At 47.9% G+C, this 16,826-nt stretch overlaps 1 protein-coding gene and 1 pseudogene across 1 annotated transcript; both read right to left on the bottom strand.

Annotated features, from left to right (window-relative positions):
- Positions 1 to 3,689: 3,689 nt before the first annotated feature.
- LOC8028993 lies at positions 3,690 to 7,569 on the bottom strand. The gene is made up of 2 exons (XM_029979389.2): positions 6,951 to 7,569; positions 3,690 to 5,968 (listed from the first exon to the last, which is right to left on the bottom strand). The coding sequence occupies exons 1-2, from the start codon at positions 7,567 to 7,569 to the stop codon at positions 3,690 to 3,692; spliced, it is 2,898 nt and encodes a 965-aa protein (XP_029835249.2).
- Positions 7,570 to 7,829: 260 nt separating this feature from the next.
- LOC115317389 overlaps positions 7,830 to 16,826 on the bottom strand; it is a 60,089-nt pseudogene continuing 51,092 nt past the window's right edge.

Below are 16,826 nucleotides of genomic sequence, written 5' to 3'. Positions count from 1 at the left end.
GCGAAAGCGAAACTGAATTTTGCAAGTTATGTAATACCCCTGTCAGACTGGCAATTAAATGTCGGTTCTATCGAATGACAATTGAGCGATCGGCCAATCAGTGCGCGCGACGCTCCGGCGTGTGTAGGCGTTGTATGAGACATTAGGGGGGAAAGTGAAAGTCAACTGTGTTCGTGCACAGGACGCATTTGTCACATTGCACGCGCACAGCTGATTCGCCCATCACACAAATGCCATTCAATGGAACTGACCTTTAATTGCCAGTCTGGCAGGGGTATGAAGTTGGTTGCTGCCACCTGGACCGGGGATGTGCGAGTGCGAGCAAACATACCGTTTCCGAGATAAGCTGTCTAGTATGTTAGTACACCGATTTCTGCGACTTCTCACAGCGACATAACTCACCTGTAGCGAGGTAGCGGAGCGTGATGGCGAGTCTTTCGCCTGCCGGAATGGCTTGTCGAAACGGGGTGTCTCGCTTTACTATTAGTGGCCTCACTTTCCCCAGCAGCTCCTCAAAAGTGGCCGTATCCATTCTTATCCAGGAGCGGTACGACTCTGCGTCTTCTAGTGCCAGCTCGCGCATCAAATTCTCGTAGCACCCCTGCTCCCTGTGCTTCCTCAGGTGGGGTCGCATCCACATCCTCCGCTTTTTTGGAGGCTGGATGAGGTCGTCGTCTTCACTCGAGCTTAGGGCTTCTAGCAGAACTAGGCCAGCGAGAGCGAGCTGCCTCTCGCGACACGCCATGACAAAATCAACCCGCGACTTCGCGAATCAAAACCGCCAAAGCAGCGAGCGCGCGATCGTCCAAACGAGGCAAGACCGGAAGGATGCGCGTCGACGGGCGAGGAGAATGCTTGTCGTCGAGTGTAGTCTTTTAGTGGGACTGCCACACGGCGTCCGCGGCGCTACAAGTCAGACGACAAACAAGGTCTTGTCCGTCGTCGGACATTTGTCGATGGTGTCCGTCGCCACAGTGGGACGGGATGAGCGACAAGACACTTTGCCGTGTCGTCGTACAAAAGTTTGTCTTTGTCGCTCTAGTGGGACGCCGCTATGATGGATGTCGCTAGATGTTCGTCATTGATGCCTTGAGCAGCATACTCTGCGTTGAGCATCCAGTACGACGGGGCATTTCGAGATGAGTTTCAGTTTTGCTAGGGAATAGTTGACAAGGCTCTCTCCAGGCGACTGCCCCAGAGCGGTGACCTTGTGCTGCCACTGCAAAAGCGTGGGGCTGTCACCGAACAGAGCCTGGAAGGCGGCCTTAAAGCTGTCCCTAGTTAGGTACTAGCGTTCAGAAACATCTTTCCAGTTAGTGTCTGGGCTTCGCAGCTTGCCGAGCTTGCCGAGCGCGACTGTGAGAAGTATCGAGGGCTCCCAGGAAGCCAGTCCTTGAGTGCGCTCCAGCTGCTCAATCCAGTGGCGGGCCGAAATACCTCCATCGCCGCTAACTGTTGGAAGCGACGCGGACGAGTCCAGCAGGGTAGTCACCTGCACAGGGGGTGGTGCACGTTGAGCCACAGTCAGGAACTGCTGCAGCAAGCTTGTCAGTAACTGCGTGGACCGCACCGGGTCGAGAGTCGGGAGAGACATACTCTTGCGGGCCTTGTGTGGAGGCCGCCGAGTTAGGAAGAGGCAGAGGCGATGGCGGTTGGGGGTGGAACGGGGCGGTGTCTTCGGGCGATGTCGTTTAAGGTGTATCCACACGACGGACCAAATTGCTGTTTCGGTCCGCGGGCCGCGCATCACGTGATCTTACGTCACCGGTTTTCGAGGTCCGCCGGCGGTCCTCGACTCGCGCTTCTGAGAAATGCCAAGCGACTTTTCTCGCCCGGACCTTGGCGGCGGACCGCGGTGTTTTTAGTATAATTGAGGCGCTAAGTCTGGCAACAAGCTGACTTTTGTTGTTTGGATTGGAATCCTAATCCAAAGTCGTTTTCTTTTGGCGCCAACTGTTGAAGACGAAGAAGACGAACCTATTGTTGTGCGTGACGATGAAACTTCATCCCGCTCGTGGATGAAGTTTCACGCTCTGGTGGACGATAATTGCATGCCCTTTTGGGGTTCACTTAAGTCCTCCTCGTCCTCTATAGTCATTGCCAGAGCCACCGTGGCCAAACGTCTTTTTCGTTCAACCTCTATCTTGGCTCCTTACAAATAGCCTCAAAGCAGCTCGCTGCATGCGTTTGGTGGAGCTGTGAGGTCGAGGGTTATACCGGCCCGTTCACTGTGTCTTCTGCTCTTTTGGTCCGCCGTGTGGATGCTCATTGCAGCCGGGCGGCCCGCGGGCCGCGCATCACGTGATCAATCGGTCCGCCGCCCGGTCCGTCGTGTGGATACACCTTTAGGAGGCGGTGGATGACTTCCTCCTTGGATCCGGCGGTTCAAGTTTGCGACGAGACAACTCGTCGAGAAGGTACTCTGCCGTAAAGCCGGCGAGGTCGCTTGGTGTGGCTTCGGCCCAAATGACAAGAGGCAGTGCGGGCGGGCGGGCGGGCGGACGAAACAAGATATGGGACTCGCTCTTCGAGCGAGTTAGGCAGGCGGTCCGGGTGTGGCCTGCGGGTTCTTTTACATGTCGACTGCTCCAAATGTGAGGGTACGGATGACAGGGCGGTGTTAAACATTATTTAAATGGGTTTAATGAACGATGGCGAACTCATACGTCGGTAATGGCGGCAAAGAGAGAGATAGAAAATTGTTGAAAAGAAAGGAAGCCTGGAGTAAAGGAAGCGGCAACGGCACTTGCGGGAGCGTCGCCCAGTGTCCCCTTGTTGGGCCAGGCTTGCCTTTGTAAAACAAAACACGTCAGCAGATGGCACTAGTGATGAGAATGCTCACAATTTAATAACTTTTAAATCATTCGGCATGCCACTTTCAAGCTCCTTTACATGGTTCAAAACCTCGACAGCCGCTTCTGCCGTTATACCGACAGGCAGCGCGTATGACACAAGCCTGTAGTCTATAACCTGTGGCTTTGGCGAGTGCTTCTCTGGATGGTTTCCTAATCTTGCTTTCAGAGATAGCCCGCAGGCGACTGGATTGCTTTTATTAAACGCTGAAGCATTACTTTTTTGTGAAGAAAGCAGTGGTTCCTAAAACATTCGCTGAAAGCAAAGCCACACCCCAGAGTTCAATTTCCGCAGCACAGCACATTCGTTTTCGTATCTTCAGAAACCCAATCAAGAATGCCTCAGACGACAGAACAATTAAAATGACACTGATGAGATGGCTTTTATGGGAAGGGTCAATAGAGGGATTCGCTCTAGGTACGAGCAAGCGCATCGCTCATGCAATAACAAGTTCACGCATGTATAATATTCCGAGAATTTTTTAACCTACAAATTAGCCAGCTTCATTTTACACATTCGGCATAAACACACGATCGAAGTTCTCAGGCTAGGTTTATGAAAAAAAAAACCCTACTTTAACGCAATGGCGTTTTTATTGCTTTGGTTGCTTAAACAATCTTGCCAACAATCAATTATTTTCAAGATTAGTTTATTATCGAGCTGCAGCTAACAGTTACAAACTTTGGGCGCAATGAAATATTTATTCTTCTTACAACAATATCTTATTGCAAGGAGTTTCCTGCAGTTGTATTCGATTAACAATTAGTACCAAGTACCGCGAGGAAACGGTACCGCATCAATCTAAATTTAAGTGCGAATGTCACCCAACTTCAAAATCAGTCTTTACACTTCGTCTTGTTGTGGATGCCGGCCGTGGAGGACGCTGAGGAGTCCAGGGCAGGAGAATCAAGCAACGAAGAGGTTTCAGATCGAGATTCTTGAGAAGAATACTTTGGTAAGCGTATTTCACTCTCTTCATTTGAATCCGAAGTTGGCATCACACTCGAAACCAGATCTTGAAGAGACGATGAAGAATCCGAAAATACGCCTTCGATTTGGACATTTGACTCGAGTGGTGATTCTGCGTTCTGCCGCTTACTCGGTGTTACGAGTAATGCCTTGTCTATAGGCTCAGTCGGAGCACATAAATGAAAAGAGGTCATCTGCCGGCTAAACGACTTGGGTACATCCACCTCTTCTTGCCGACTGGAAGCAGGTGACATCCCGGGCGGTGAATGATGGTCTGAAGTTTGCTCTAACTCAATGTCACCGAAGGTCAAATCCTCGTACTGAGTTTCAGTGAGATCAGCGTTGACCTCAGACCTTATTTCCCTTTCATGTGACGAGTCGGAGCGTACACGGTTTCCAGGATGGGACACTGTACTGTTGTTTGGCGGCGGCACAGCGGTGTTGAAATCCATGATGAGATGCTGGTCCACATATGAATGATAGAAAGATTCTAAAGATGTAACTTTGCGAATCCTTGCTGATAACGGTTGACCCAGTGAACAATCGAGCCTAACGGTACTGCTTCCGAATGACTCGCCACTAGGGATGTCAGGACGTGCCGTCTCGCTGTCTTCTGACACTAGCGTGATCGTGTTTTCTAGGTGAGTCGCAATAAAAGAGTCAGGAAAAGAAGAAAAGAGCTCCACGGAGGACACCGGGGAAAGGCTAATGCAATTCGGCGTTTTGGAGTTCTCTTCCTGAGGTTCCGATTTTTCACCCTGTGCGAGCAAGTCCAGAGATACGGTAATCGGCGAGGCGGGAAGCGAAGGTATGGAGGAGAGACGCACTACTTCTGGGGAAACTCCACGGCACATCTCCCAAACAGATGGCTTCTGCGTGAGTCCGAGGAGGCTGGGATATCTACGAGCATCGCCGCTCGAAGCTCTGCTTAATCTACCCGAAGGGTAGTTGTAATAAAGTGCTTGAGCGAGCGCCTCCGGCGAGTTCATTTTAACCTCGTGAACCGCTTCGATCACCGCTTTTTTTGCCTGCCGCATTCCGGTCTGCTGGGTGGACTGGCGTCTGGAGCCTGAGGAACGTGAAGAGAACGGTGGAATCTGGGAAGACAATCCTGGCAACAAAATGCCGACCCGGTCTTCTGGGGGATGCTGCTGCAGCCCCGTATCTTGTAATCTAAGCGGCTTGGAGACGGTGCTTTCTGTGAACGACTGGTTCTCTTCGAAACAGGGCAAGCTATCGTGGATGCCCGTTGTCTGCCTCGTGATATAGTCATCCGACCCTACCGCATCGGGCCTCGATGACCTAGACTGATGATCAAAACAGGCCGCTGGAACCGTTGCCTGAGAAGCGGGTTGCTCAATCTTCTTCCTCATAATGTAACTATTCTCGTCGATAGTGCACGAAGGATCTGATTCGGAATGCGGTGACATCGCACGTTTTTCCCGGAGCAACAAATTGTTGCCCAGAATGGTGACATTCACGACGTCCTTGCTAGACTTCGGACTCGTGGAGACGCGGCGTCGCGGTCTGTTGCCTGTAATGGGCCAGATGTAGCCTGAGGCATCTTCGTCCTCTCGTTTACCCTCCAGTATCATATAGTCCATCTTTTTGTCCGTCAAGCCACATTGTGTATGCATGTTCAAATACGACGACGAACTTAGTGTCTGGGCGCTTGTCTCAACTCGAGTTAGCGTCGCACGAGGCGGTAGATGAGGTCGACCCTGGCCACTTTCTTTGCAGAAATCTGGGTAGCTTGATTCTGAAGAAATGAGTGAGAGCACTGTCGACTGGGATGCCGGCAACGAAAAACCACGAAAACCGAGGTCCGTACTTGACTTTCTCGCTGTTTCACTCGAGCTGTTCTCACTGTTTAACGACCCTGGTTCTGTACGCGAAGGTTGGATCTTTTCGTAGCCGAAGGTCGCGTCGTCTTTTGTGGGGGTCGTTTCTTCGGTACGGGACGAAGTGGTTATAGCTTCGCTGGCCTCGGCAGGGTCCTTTTCGGGTTCTAGTTCTGTCTCCGTCTGGGACTGTATGAAAGCTTCGTCTAGCGTGGTACTGCTGCTGTTCTGCTCGCAGGAGGAGGGCTCCACTTTGAGTTGCATTGAAATGATGTCGGTAGTGTTGCCATCCAACTTGTCCCTTCCTGTGGAAGAGAAGACAGTGTTAACGCAGTTAGTTACATCTACATCAAATCGGAGTGCATGGCAGAGTCGCTTCACAAAAGGCTCAGAACGCCATATGAGTACAAGATTGAATAATTGGAAAACACGCCGTTTGTTCTCAGCGCAATAAAAAATTGTGGTGGCTTAGCTCGGCTACGCCAGGGTATACGTAGCGTGAGCTTATGCGCATAAAATGAGAGGCGCTATCAAGCGGCTCCGGTGCAGCGTCAGACTTGGCTACGGCGCAACGGAGGCGCACGGCTGGGCACGCGGCGGCGCCAGTGCGTCTGCCGCGGCTATGACGTCACTCCTCTGGAATGCGCAGACCGGCGAGGCGGGCGCGGCGGCGGCTCCGGCGCGCCAGCTGTGCGCCGTGTGACGTCGCTGCTCCTCGCGCATCCGCAGCACGGAGCACGGCTTTTTATGCGAGCCACGCGAAACTGCTCAACCTCGGCCAGTGTAGCTGACGCTACAAAACAATACCGTGCGTCCACAAAGCCACGAGGAAATTTCTGCGACTGAACCTCTATAGCATTCAAGAAATGTTTGGATATAAAGTCTATGTAAAAAAGGTGATGCCAGTCACTTCAATAATCTTAGGTATGCGGTACGCTATTTTTCTGGTAATTTACAGGTCTTTTAACCAAGAAAAAGGGGGTGTGTTCTGTATTTGTCTAATTTTTAGTCTAACCTCAATGTTAATTTTTTTATTTTGCAATTGCTACTAGTTTGGGTTGTAGAAGCCAGTGCTTTTCTTTCTTATGCATGCAAAACAAGCCCGTTCGTGTATTTTTAAAGACGTTGAAGTTTGCCACAAAACGGGACGTCCTGACGCATTGAAATAACTGGCAGAACTTTTTTTTGTATTTCAACACCGCAGACTGAAGTGCCTGTGTCAGTATCAGGACAACCAAAAAAAATAAAAAAGCGAATTTGTTGTTGTTGTATTTAATAGTAGCCTACCTTCTGAAGTAGAGTCGTCTTTCTGCTGAGATTTTTCAACGTCCGCCATAGCTTCGGATAATGGCTTCTCAAACTCAACTCGTTTTTGAAGATCTCTTTGCAGCGATGACGGTGATGCCAGACTGTAAGCACTCGGTTTTTCATCAGAGGTGGCGGATAACATAGAATTTGTACCGGACATATTCTTAGACTCGATTGGCTTGGTCGTGGAAGTAGCTGGCTCAATGAACATTGACTTCGGCTCTGCAATAGTTGAAATACTCTCTGAAAGACTCCGGCTACGATCTTCCGTGAGCAATGGTGCTCGGTAACTTCCACTGTGTTCTGATGCGTTGCCCGCTTCTTTTTTAGTGACATTGCTCCTACTACTTCGTCTGTGCGACTCTTCTGCTTTTGCCGTCGGTTTCAAACCTTCACTGGCTTCAACTAATGTGGCGTTCTTCTGTCCCACTGCCTTTTGTTGCAGGACTGGTGCGGTTTTCTTGTCGACGCTTACCAGATCGCTTCCGACGACTGTGGAACCTTCTCGCACCATGGTTTTCGCTATAGATTCTTTGTCCATCCGGTCTGGCCACTGTCGTGTGAGTTGGGATTCCACGGGATCTGTTGCATCTTCCATTATCACACTCTGCTGGTATGCAGCTTCGCCGGGCAGAGACCGTTCATGCCTCTGTGGAACAACGTTCGCTGCTTGCCAACGACAGCCTTCGTTTGCGTCCCTGCCTACAGGACCTGGTATCATGATTTTCTTTTTACTTTCTTCCGTCTGTTCTTTAATCACTTGCAAGGGAACAGCGATGTCTTCTATCAGCGTCGCCGAGGGCTCTGTCAGCTGCGCAACAGGTTTATTCCCTTCGTTATGCGATTCTTTCAGTTTCGCTATCTCTGAGTCCTCGATGAATGATGTGTCTGGAAATGACGACGGATCTGCAATGTCAGCAAGTTCTCGTATGGTGTTTTTGATGGAGATGAGCTCGAGGTCTTTGAAGCTTGTCGACTGTCCGGGGGCTCGTCCTGACAACACGGGTGGAGAAGTGATGAGAGACAGTAGATCAGGTGTGTGGGCGCTGAACTTCAGGTCTGCGAAATTCGAAATTACGTGCAATTCTACATTTCCATTTCGAAATGAAAGTAGTTTCTCTGGATACACCTTTTTAAATGAAAAGTCCATCTTTTAATTTATACCGACACATTTTTATTGACAAAGGGATCAAATAGGTAATTTGAAATGATATAAAATGATCTGAACTTGTGACCCTACAACTGGGTTCTTAACCTGACTGAATGAAAATTAATAATGTTTTCAAAGAAAAAGGATATGTCACACCTTTTATACGCCTTCAAAGGGGTCATAAAATGAATTTTGGGCTGGGATAAATAATTTAATATAGGAATATTAATGATCGCATATAGTTTAGTGAGTCAAGAAATGGAGAGGGTATAAAGTCAAAGCCTGCTTTTCGGTAAAATATATATATATATATATATATATATATATATATATATATAGCGGACTATAGCGTACCTCGTTTCCTTGCAAAGCCTTCCGCCTTTTCACTGTCATGCATTCGTGGTACCCATAACACGTCAGCCTACCCCAGCTCACGTTAATCTAACCCAGCTCACGCATTAGAAACGAGCACTCCATCATACGAACGTGTGCTCTCGTGAACAATCAATCCGTCATCGAATACTTGGATTCGCGTTCGTGGCTAATGAGTGCCGTGTCGGCACTTATCATCACTGGCGAATGAAAAGTTTCATGGTGTGCTTAAAAAGGACGGAGGAAGCTTGAAGTAATTGCAACGGCGTCCAAGCACGTCACAACAGAGCACTATATAGTTCCTTCGGAGCAGAGTAGCGTAGAGTTCCTCGATATGCTCCCCCGAAGGGGGAGCAGAGTTGCGCATTTGTTTTCCCCGCGCCGCCACGCCGCTATTCGCCCAGATCCATCACGTGAGGAGCAAAGCATCCATGCCGTAAAAGAAAGCCACCTTTACGGTCGCTCCGCCAACGTTTGTCGCGCCCCGGCGTATGTTCCCCTGCTTTCGCCCTGCTTCTCCTCCCCTCCTGTTTTCCATGCGCGGCGGAGCGCGCGGCGCCGCTATTCGCCAAATTTAGTCACGTGAGGAGCAAAGCATCCTTTGCGTGCGGGAAAGCCGCCGCTACGGCCACTTGCGGAGGCTGAATGCGCAACTCTGCTACCGTAGGTAGCTATAGACCTTTGTGCGGAAGTGCTCTTTTCAGCCTCGACCGCAAGGAGCAAAAGCGAACAATAATCTCGAACCCAGACGCTCACGGGGAGGGGGGGCTGCGTCGGCCTGCGCCGCCGCTTCTTCGCTGGTGTGCTGACTGCCGTTCCGCCGGCATCGGTCCTGTTTGCTGCGGTATGTGAGTATAGTGCCCGTAATGTGAGAGCCGTGTGTCCATACGCCACTTTGCCGCTGTTGGTTTCCATCTAGCCGAGCCAGAAAACATCTCGCGGCGAGTTGACCGTGCCGCGAGTGACGAAGAAGAAGCAAACATGGCGACGGTTTGAGCGATTGCTTTGGTGGCTCCGGTGTTGAGTGTCTTCAACGTCCTCGTGAAAAGGTTCCCCTGCCCTTCGAAGTTATTGCAAGCACCACGAAAGATGTGGAATCATCGTCTCAACTGCAAATAAGCAGGCCTTCACGAGCAACAACGGTGCCGAGCAGGCGCTCGGCACAGTTGTGTCAGGCTCACGCAGCCAGCGGCACAGCTGTGTTGGTTGTGTCGTCAGATGTTCAACAACGCCGAGGTATTTTCATTTATCATTTGGAATGACTTCAAGAGTGGTAAATTAATCTATTTCGCGGATTGTTAACGCCGAGGCGACTGCCCTCCGTTGCAGTGCCGTCGTCGCGCAAAGTGCAGAGAAAACCGGGTGACGATGGCGGCGGTGCTCTTTGATCTTGCGCCGTCGGGTTCATGAAGTCCGGAGTAAACGTACGTACGTGCGTCTACTGGATCGGTGTTTTGGACTTCCTCAAAACATTCTCACGCGCATTTTCCTTGTGAAGCTTAGTAGCTCATTACACCTCATCGTCGGCTGCGCTCATTTGACTACGACAGACGAGCCTGCGTGATGTGAAATTCACTGCCTAAGATCCTTGGTGTGCTTTAACGAGGGCTAATAAAATATCACCGCGAACTTCTGAACAAACGAGTCAAAGTTTCGTCTGCTATCATAACTGATCGCCTGTCACAATATTAATCAGTAGCGTTCCTAGACTCCGCCCCCACAGGCACCGTGCTTCGTTGCCCGATAGTAAGTGTCTCCTGGTACCTCGCAGAATTCCAGCTCCCACTTCAAGTAAGTACCATCCTTTAGAACTGGCAATTAATAGTTTCGAACCCAGACGCTCGCTGTGTGTGTTTGTGTGTGTGTGTGGGGGGGGGGGGGGGGACGCGTGCTAACATACTCGGAGCCCTCGTTTACGCCGCTTCGCAGCGGCAGACAAGGCGCCACATTACAAAAGAAAGCTAATCCGAGCTGTCTATGTAACTAGACCCATTCGCTAGTCATTCGATGAAACGTCGTGGTCTCGTTTTCATTCGCTAAAACGGCGTTCGATCAAGTGAACGCCTCCCACTTATTTCGGCTCGGCAGAGCCGCGCTGCCGCAGAAAGGCAAGCAGATCGCGAAAATCGGTCTCAAACGTGCCACGAATGTAATGTCGTATAGAAGAAGCCAACAATCAAGCATTTGAAAGCTACAAGAAAGCGGTAGCGAAATATTTACTACGCGATGAACCCGGACTGAAACGCGGATGTCAAGGGTCAGCAGACACCGAAATATTTAAGACAAGAAAGGTTTTTTCTTGTTTTCTTGATCGAGATGGGTTCTCGAATGTTCACGACATCTTATCTGTTGAAGAACGGGTCGCGGAGGCTTCTGGTGAAGACATCGTTCACGATGTGCCGGTGCATCCGGACAGCCTGCCGCATCCAGCTCCCCAAAGCAACGCCGCCAACGCAGCCCCCCCCCCCCCCCCCCCCCCCTCCTGCCCGCCAGTTCTCTCCGCGTGGTGGCGCGAGCGTAGGTAAACATGGCGGCGCCCTGGAATTGGCGCGGACACTGGTCTATATATAGGAACTCTAGAGTAGCGCACTCTAGAGCGGCATCTCTCGGCTTCTGGCGGCGAAAGACCAGAGAAACTCTCGAGCAACGTGAAAAAATTGTTGTTTCTTCAAAATTGTGGGGATGAACGGAACCAAAATAGTTTCTGACATAATAAAGGAATATTTTTGGATAATTTGTGCTAAGTTGCGTGCCACGTAAGGACGTAATTTTGTTTTTCAAAATCGCCCGAGTGTCATCATGCAGCAGACGACGCGGCGACGTCACACCGTTCACATGACCCGCTCCGGCCAACCCAAAAAGCCCGTCTCCGCTGCGTACAAAAATCGTCTTCTTCAAACGCCAATGTCCTGGAAATCGCCTTCTCAAAATTTTCACACGCATCCAATACTATGAACACTTTGACAGAGGTATCAATGCTTTACCAACTTTACGGCGAACCAGTTTCGAAAAGTGTGAACTGGGCGTTTATATTTTAGTCAGCCGCGTTGCGTCGATCTCCATGTGATTTCCCATAGGGCGGGCCGCATCCTGGAACCGTGAGTACCTCGTGACTCGCGCCGAGCTGCTCTGTCGGCCATGTTGTCGGTAAAGCACGCGGATCAAACGATTGCGCTACTCTGCTCCGTAGGAGCTAAACAGGGTGTTTTTTTTTTTTTTTTTTAGTTGCACCAAATGTTCAAAAAAAGGGAACGTGAGATAGAGTAATTTAAGCCCTGATGAAGTGTTAATGGCCAGGGCGCCCTCTAGAAAAACCGTGAAATTAGATAATTAGTTAGCTAATTAACTAAAATGTTTTAACTAACTTCTTAATTTTTTACTTGAGGGCACCTAACGTAATATAGAATTGAAGCTCGCCCTCAATATGGTCCAACCCTGCCATCAAAGTTTGGTTAAAAAATTTGTAGTAATTGTTACGAGGTCAAGAAATGTCACTTTGGTACACGGCGTCAAACCTAAACTAAACGAGAAAAAGCGCCGGTAAAGTAATCGCTTCGCCCTTCCGGCCCCCGTGGATCGTCGTTATCGCAGCCAGCTTCGCCTAAGCAAGTATAGCCGGCCGCGATAATAACCAATTGCATGCCCGAAAGGGCGGAACGAAAACTTTACCGGCACTCTTCCTCGCTTAGTTTCGGTTTGACACCGTGTACCAAAGTGAAATTTCTTGACCCCGTAGCACCTACTACAAATTTTTTAATGAAACTTTGATGGCAGTGCTAGACCATATTAAGGTCGAGCTTCAAATCTCTAAATACATTATGTGCTCTCAAGTGAAAAATTTAAAAGTTAGTTAAAACATTTTAGTTAATGAGCTAACTAATTACCTAATTTCACCTTTTTTCTAGAGGCCGCCATGGCCATTAACACTTCCCCAATGCTTAAATTACTTTATCTCACGTTCCCTTTTTTTTCTGAAAATTGGTGCAGCTAAAGAAAAAAAAAAAAAATCTGTATAGTGGTCTAGTCACAACCCGGTGTGATTTCTCCGTTTCGCGTCCAAGTCGAGGATGAAAGCTACAGAGGAAGAACTTCAAAAATCATTTCATGGCCCCTTTGAACAACTGCTCGATTGAGCACGTCTCATGAGTACTGTGTCGGTTCGAATTTTATATAGTAAATTGATATTTCTTGAACATGTTTCATACTTCAGTAACGCTTGCTATGGCACCTTGGGCACTATCACCAAATTTACTTGCAATTTTAAAACTTCTAATATGTTTAATATTTGTATTAATTTCTAATTTTGTGGAAGTGGCATTTCTCAAGCTAGGAATGAAATTGTTTATACAAACACACACAAAGGAACTCGACAATAGAGAGAAAAATGCGTAAGACTGCATTATGATTGTTCATTTTACAGACAAATTAATTTCGACACGAGCGATTGCTAGGTATTACATTCCTTCTCTACCCTCCTGACAGGACGATGACACGGGATCTTCGATTTTCACACACTCGTGTCCACGGTTTAATTGACTGTCCCGGACTGACTCCGTCTCTTTTTATCGTAGTACAAAATTTGACTCTTCTCTTCCATCCTGTATTTGGTTGCTCTGAGATAAAAAGCAGGATAATGTATTCAATATAATTTCAGTGGTCCATTATAGTAAACTCGCCTGAAATAGATATATTTACGCTTAAACATTTTAGTGCGTGATTCTTGCTCACGCATCAATGAGTGACTTACTTTGTTTTACTGCATTTTATATTTGGTCAGCATGGTTGTGAGCACTATACTCCGTTCAGCCTTAAGCTAAGGCTACAGTCAAAGCTAGAAGCTCGAGGTAGCCCGCTCTCCGGGCTTTGAGACGTGCCTCTAGCGCGCTCACGCTTGTAGTTTTTCTGAAATGAGTGATAGGGCGCAGGCGAGCTGGTTCACGTTCATGATTTTAGACAGCCCTGTGACTGGGGAAAACAAGAAGGACAAACACGACGAACGCGACAAGATTTCGTCGTGATTTGTCCTTCTTGTTTTCCCCAGTTTCAACATTGTCTTAAATCATGAACGCTTGTGGTAATGATTGCAGTCTCAGCTCAAGGATGAACGGAGTATATGTTGTGTCCACCTCTAAAGCGTATTTCTTAAAATTGTATGTATATTTGCCTATGTACTAGTTTGACTGATATCTTGAACCACTTCTTTTCTCACAACATATCTGGGTGTTACACCTACGGGGCATGTTTTTTCTGTGTTTTACTTTTACCTCGCAATGCATGTACCTCTCAATAAGTGTACTCTTCTGTACGCAAAGGACAGTTTAGGGACAAAAAATGTAGGCCGGCATTATCATTCAAATAAATAAATAAATAAAAAAGTGAAACAGATAAATAAATAACCAAACCAACAAACGAAGAAACGCACAAATAAATCAATAATTTAACTAGATTAATTAAGCAATCTACATATATATATATATAAACCTAAATGAATAAAGAAACATAAGGGTGTCCTTCACATGGCGTAACTAAAAGGAAATATTTTTTTTTTTAAACGACACAACTTCAGAGTTCAGGCGAACCCATTGGTGCTAACACCCGAACTCTTTAAGTTTTAAGTGTATAAACAGCGGGACTCTTGTATTCATAATTCATGCTCTCGAGGCATGGCAGCGAGTCCTACCTTTCGTCGGTGGCTCAAACACTTGTTGCGAGGCGTCCAACGAGAGAGTAGACGGCCCTATCTGCACCGAAGCATCCGTGGTCACAGTTTTGCTTGTTCTTGTCGCTTGCTGCTGCTGCTGCTGCTGCTGCAGAAAGTCAGAGTGAGGTTCCGGTGTCGGAATCCTGGTACTAGAGACGTTCTGGCCCTTGTTCTCCTCAGGGTCCTTCGAAGTCCTCTGTCCCGAGGATAGCGCATGGGACGTCTCCGGGGTCTTCCACGCAAGAAGAGTGGACTTTGGTGAAGGGTCCACGGGCATCAGGCACCGAATCCCCCTCCTGTTTAATGCAAAATGAAGGTGCTTCATTTCGGCATAAAATTGTTCTTGCGGTATCGCAAAGTTGCCAGAGGGGGGGGGGGGGGGGGCATAATACCAACAATACCAACAAGCTGTTTACTAGCAAACCCTCGTTTGCGCACAGCGGGGTGTGGGCTCCGCACGTGTGCAGAAACCAAATTTGTGTGAAGTGAAGCGTCTGCTGAGTGCCGACAGTAGCGCCACCACAGTGGCTCGACGTCCGAGAGTTGGGTTGGTGTAGAGTCACTGGCACGGAGGCTCAAGAAAGGCAAGATGTGGCGGGTTCTGAACATAGCTTTATTGCTCCCCAACCAATAAGATTAAAGCATTAGTAGATAAGAACGCCCAAGAACCAATCACAGAGTAGAAATTGCCTCTCTCCCCTCCCCCCCCCCCCCGCCCCCCCCCGCCCCCGTTTCTCCGCTACCACGCGTACTACTACTACTACTACTAAACCATGCGCTGCGTTTCTTAACGTGTTGGTGACCTTGGGGGTATACGGCCCGGGGCTGTTTGTTGCGTTGGAACGTCCTTATTCCGAGTAGTATTATCATAATGGGGCGGGATGCCTTGGTGTATCTGCTGTTGTTGAGCACTGCCACTGTATCGCAACTTCTCCTCGACCGCTGTTGTTTCTTGGAGGCGATAAATATCGGCCACTCCAATAGGGAACCAGATAAAATAGATTATATTTTTTTTCGCAGAATGAACTGGTGTAGCGTATGCCGTTATACTCACACCTTACGCGAGGTGTGATCATAAAGTTCTGGGACTGATTTTGTCGTGTAAACAAAAAGAGCGCAGCTCAGTGATGCGCGCGCAGCAATCGAAGGAAGGGACCTTTCTGAGTCATTATCCCACAGTGCGTCTTTTTGTGACAATTTGGAACTGCGCTACACGAGTTTGTTTGACTCCATGCGCGAGCATAATGACGATCTCTCCATAGATTCAAACCAAAGCGAGAGCGAACATGAATTTTACGCCAACCCCGGCAAATTTAAAACAGAGACCCCAGGATTTAGAGAGCTTATGTCAAAAAGGGGCGAGAGGTGTGCGATGTGTTTTGAGTGGCACTCGCGTCTCAAGAATGGCAGAACGTCACTGAAGTCACGAAGAGTTCGATAAGGACGCCCTACCGCTCTTCGTCTTCCAGCGATTTTCTGTCGTTCCAGAAGCTCCAAAACCACTTAAGACACTTCGTGCAATTCACTGCCTTTAAAAAAAAGCTCGCTTAATCGTTTCAAAGGTATCTGTTTCATGTTTGCCGAGTTTGACGCAGAATTGGTGTTCGCTCTCGCTCTGCTTTTCAGTCTACGGTGAAATCACCATTGTGTCCACGCACGTGGTCACAAAACCTCCTGTAGCGCAGCCCCAAATGTTCACAGAGCGGCGCCTTTCGGTATATTCAGACACGAAGGTCACTTCATTCGACTGCTGTGCGCGCATAACTGTGCTGCCCTCTCTTTTTACGCTACAAAAACAGTCCCGGAAGTTTTGATGACACCTCGTAATTCCTCTAAATATCGGCCAGGCATTGTGAAGGAAGCGTCTACACCAGGATGAAAATAAAAATCAGAATAATTTAAATATTTATTTAAATCATGATTTAAGATCTAAATAAGACCGATTTTACTATCATGATTTAATTGAACCCATTCCAGCCAAAATAATCCCAAAGATATATTTTATTGACAGTCTCTCCAATATTTGCTAGCTTCTATGTGCATAAAATTTATACCAGGCTGAACACGAGCACAAATCAGTAGCTTTCTCAACAAATTCAAAAGTTTAGCTTCCTTTCTACCATTAACTTCGTGCGTCCTGTTGCAAGTAAAAAAAACGCCAAAGAAAGGAACTAACACTAGAAAAGTAATGGTCCATTGTAATAAAATAAGAACGCAGAAAAGTAAATGGAGTTTTTTTACTAAGTAAAATATGTCAAGCTGATTTTTTCTACTATTGGGGGAAGGGGGTTACTTTGAAAAATTTGCTAAGTAAACTACTTCAAACATATAGTAAATTTTGTTTTTGCATTATTTTCAGTGATCGGGTTGATTGATTGATAAATCAGTCTTAATCTGTTTTGTTTACAAACATATCTAGAGATTATGAAGCCTTATTTTATAGCTTTTTTTGATTTCGAGTTCTGATTTGGTTGCACTTCGACGTTGCGTAACTGGCAAAGATGGAAGAAACGATAAACGCGGCGATTTGTTCAGAACAGCGCTGCCTTTTTGCTGGTATTCAGCATAGTACAAATCTCCCTTACTTGATGATTATTCCATTGAAATACAAAACAAAATCACATAAAAGGCA

This window comes from Ixodes scapularis, unplaced genomic scaffold (genome assembly GCF_016920785.2).
Source record: "Ixodes scapularis isolate PalLabHiFi unplaced genomic scaffold, ASM1692078v2 PGA_scaffold13__105_contigs__length_92229423, whole genome shotgun sequence".
NCBI classification, from domain to species: Eukaryota; Metazoa; Arthropoda; class Arachnida; order Ixodida; family Ixodidae; genus Ixodes; species Ixodes scapularis.
The sequence above is the reverse complement of the archived record's forward strand: the minus strand, read 5'-3'. Positions and strand labels throughout refer to the sequence as shown.

Coding starts and splice junctions, on each gene's coding strand:
- LOC8028993 (XM_029979389.2), bottom strand. CDS start 7,569: ATGGAAGATGCAACAGATCCCGTGGAATCCCAACTCACACGACAGTGG. Junction 5,969..6,950: donor AGACGACTCTACTTCAGAAG/GTAGGCTACTAT, acceptor TCTCTTCCACAG/GAAGGGACAAGTTGGATGGC.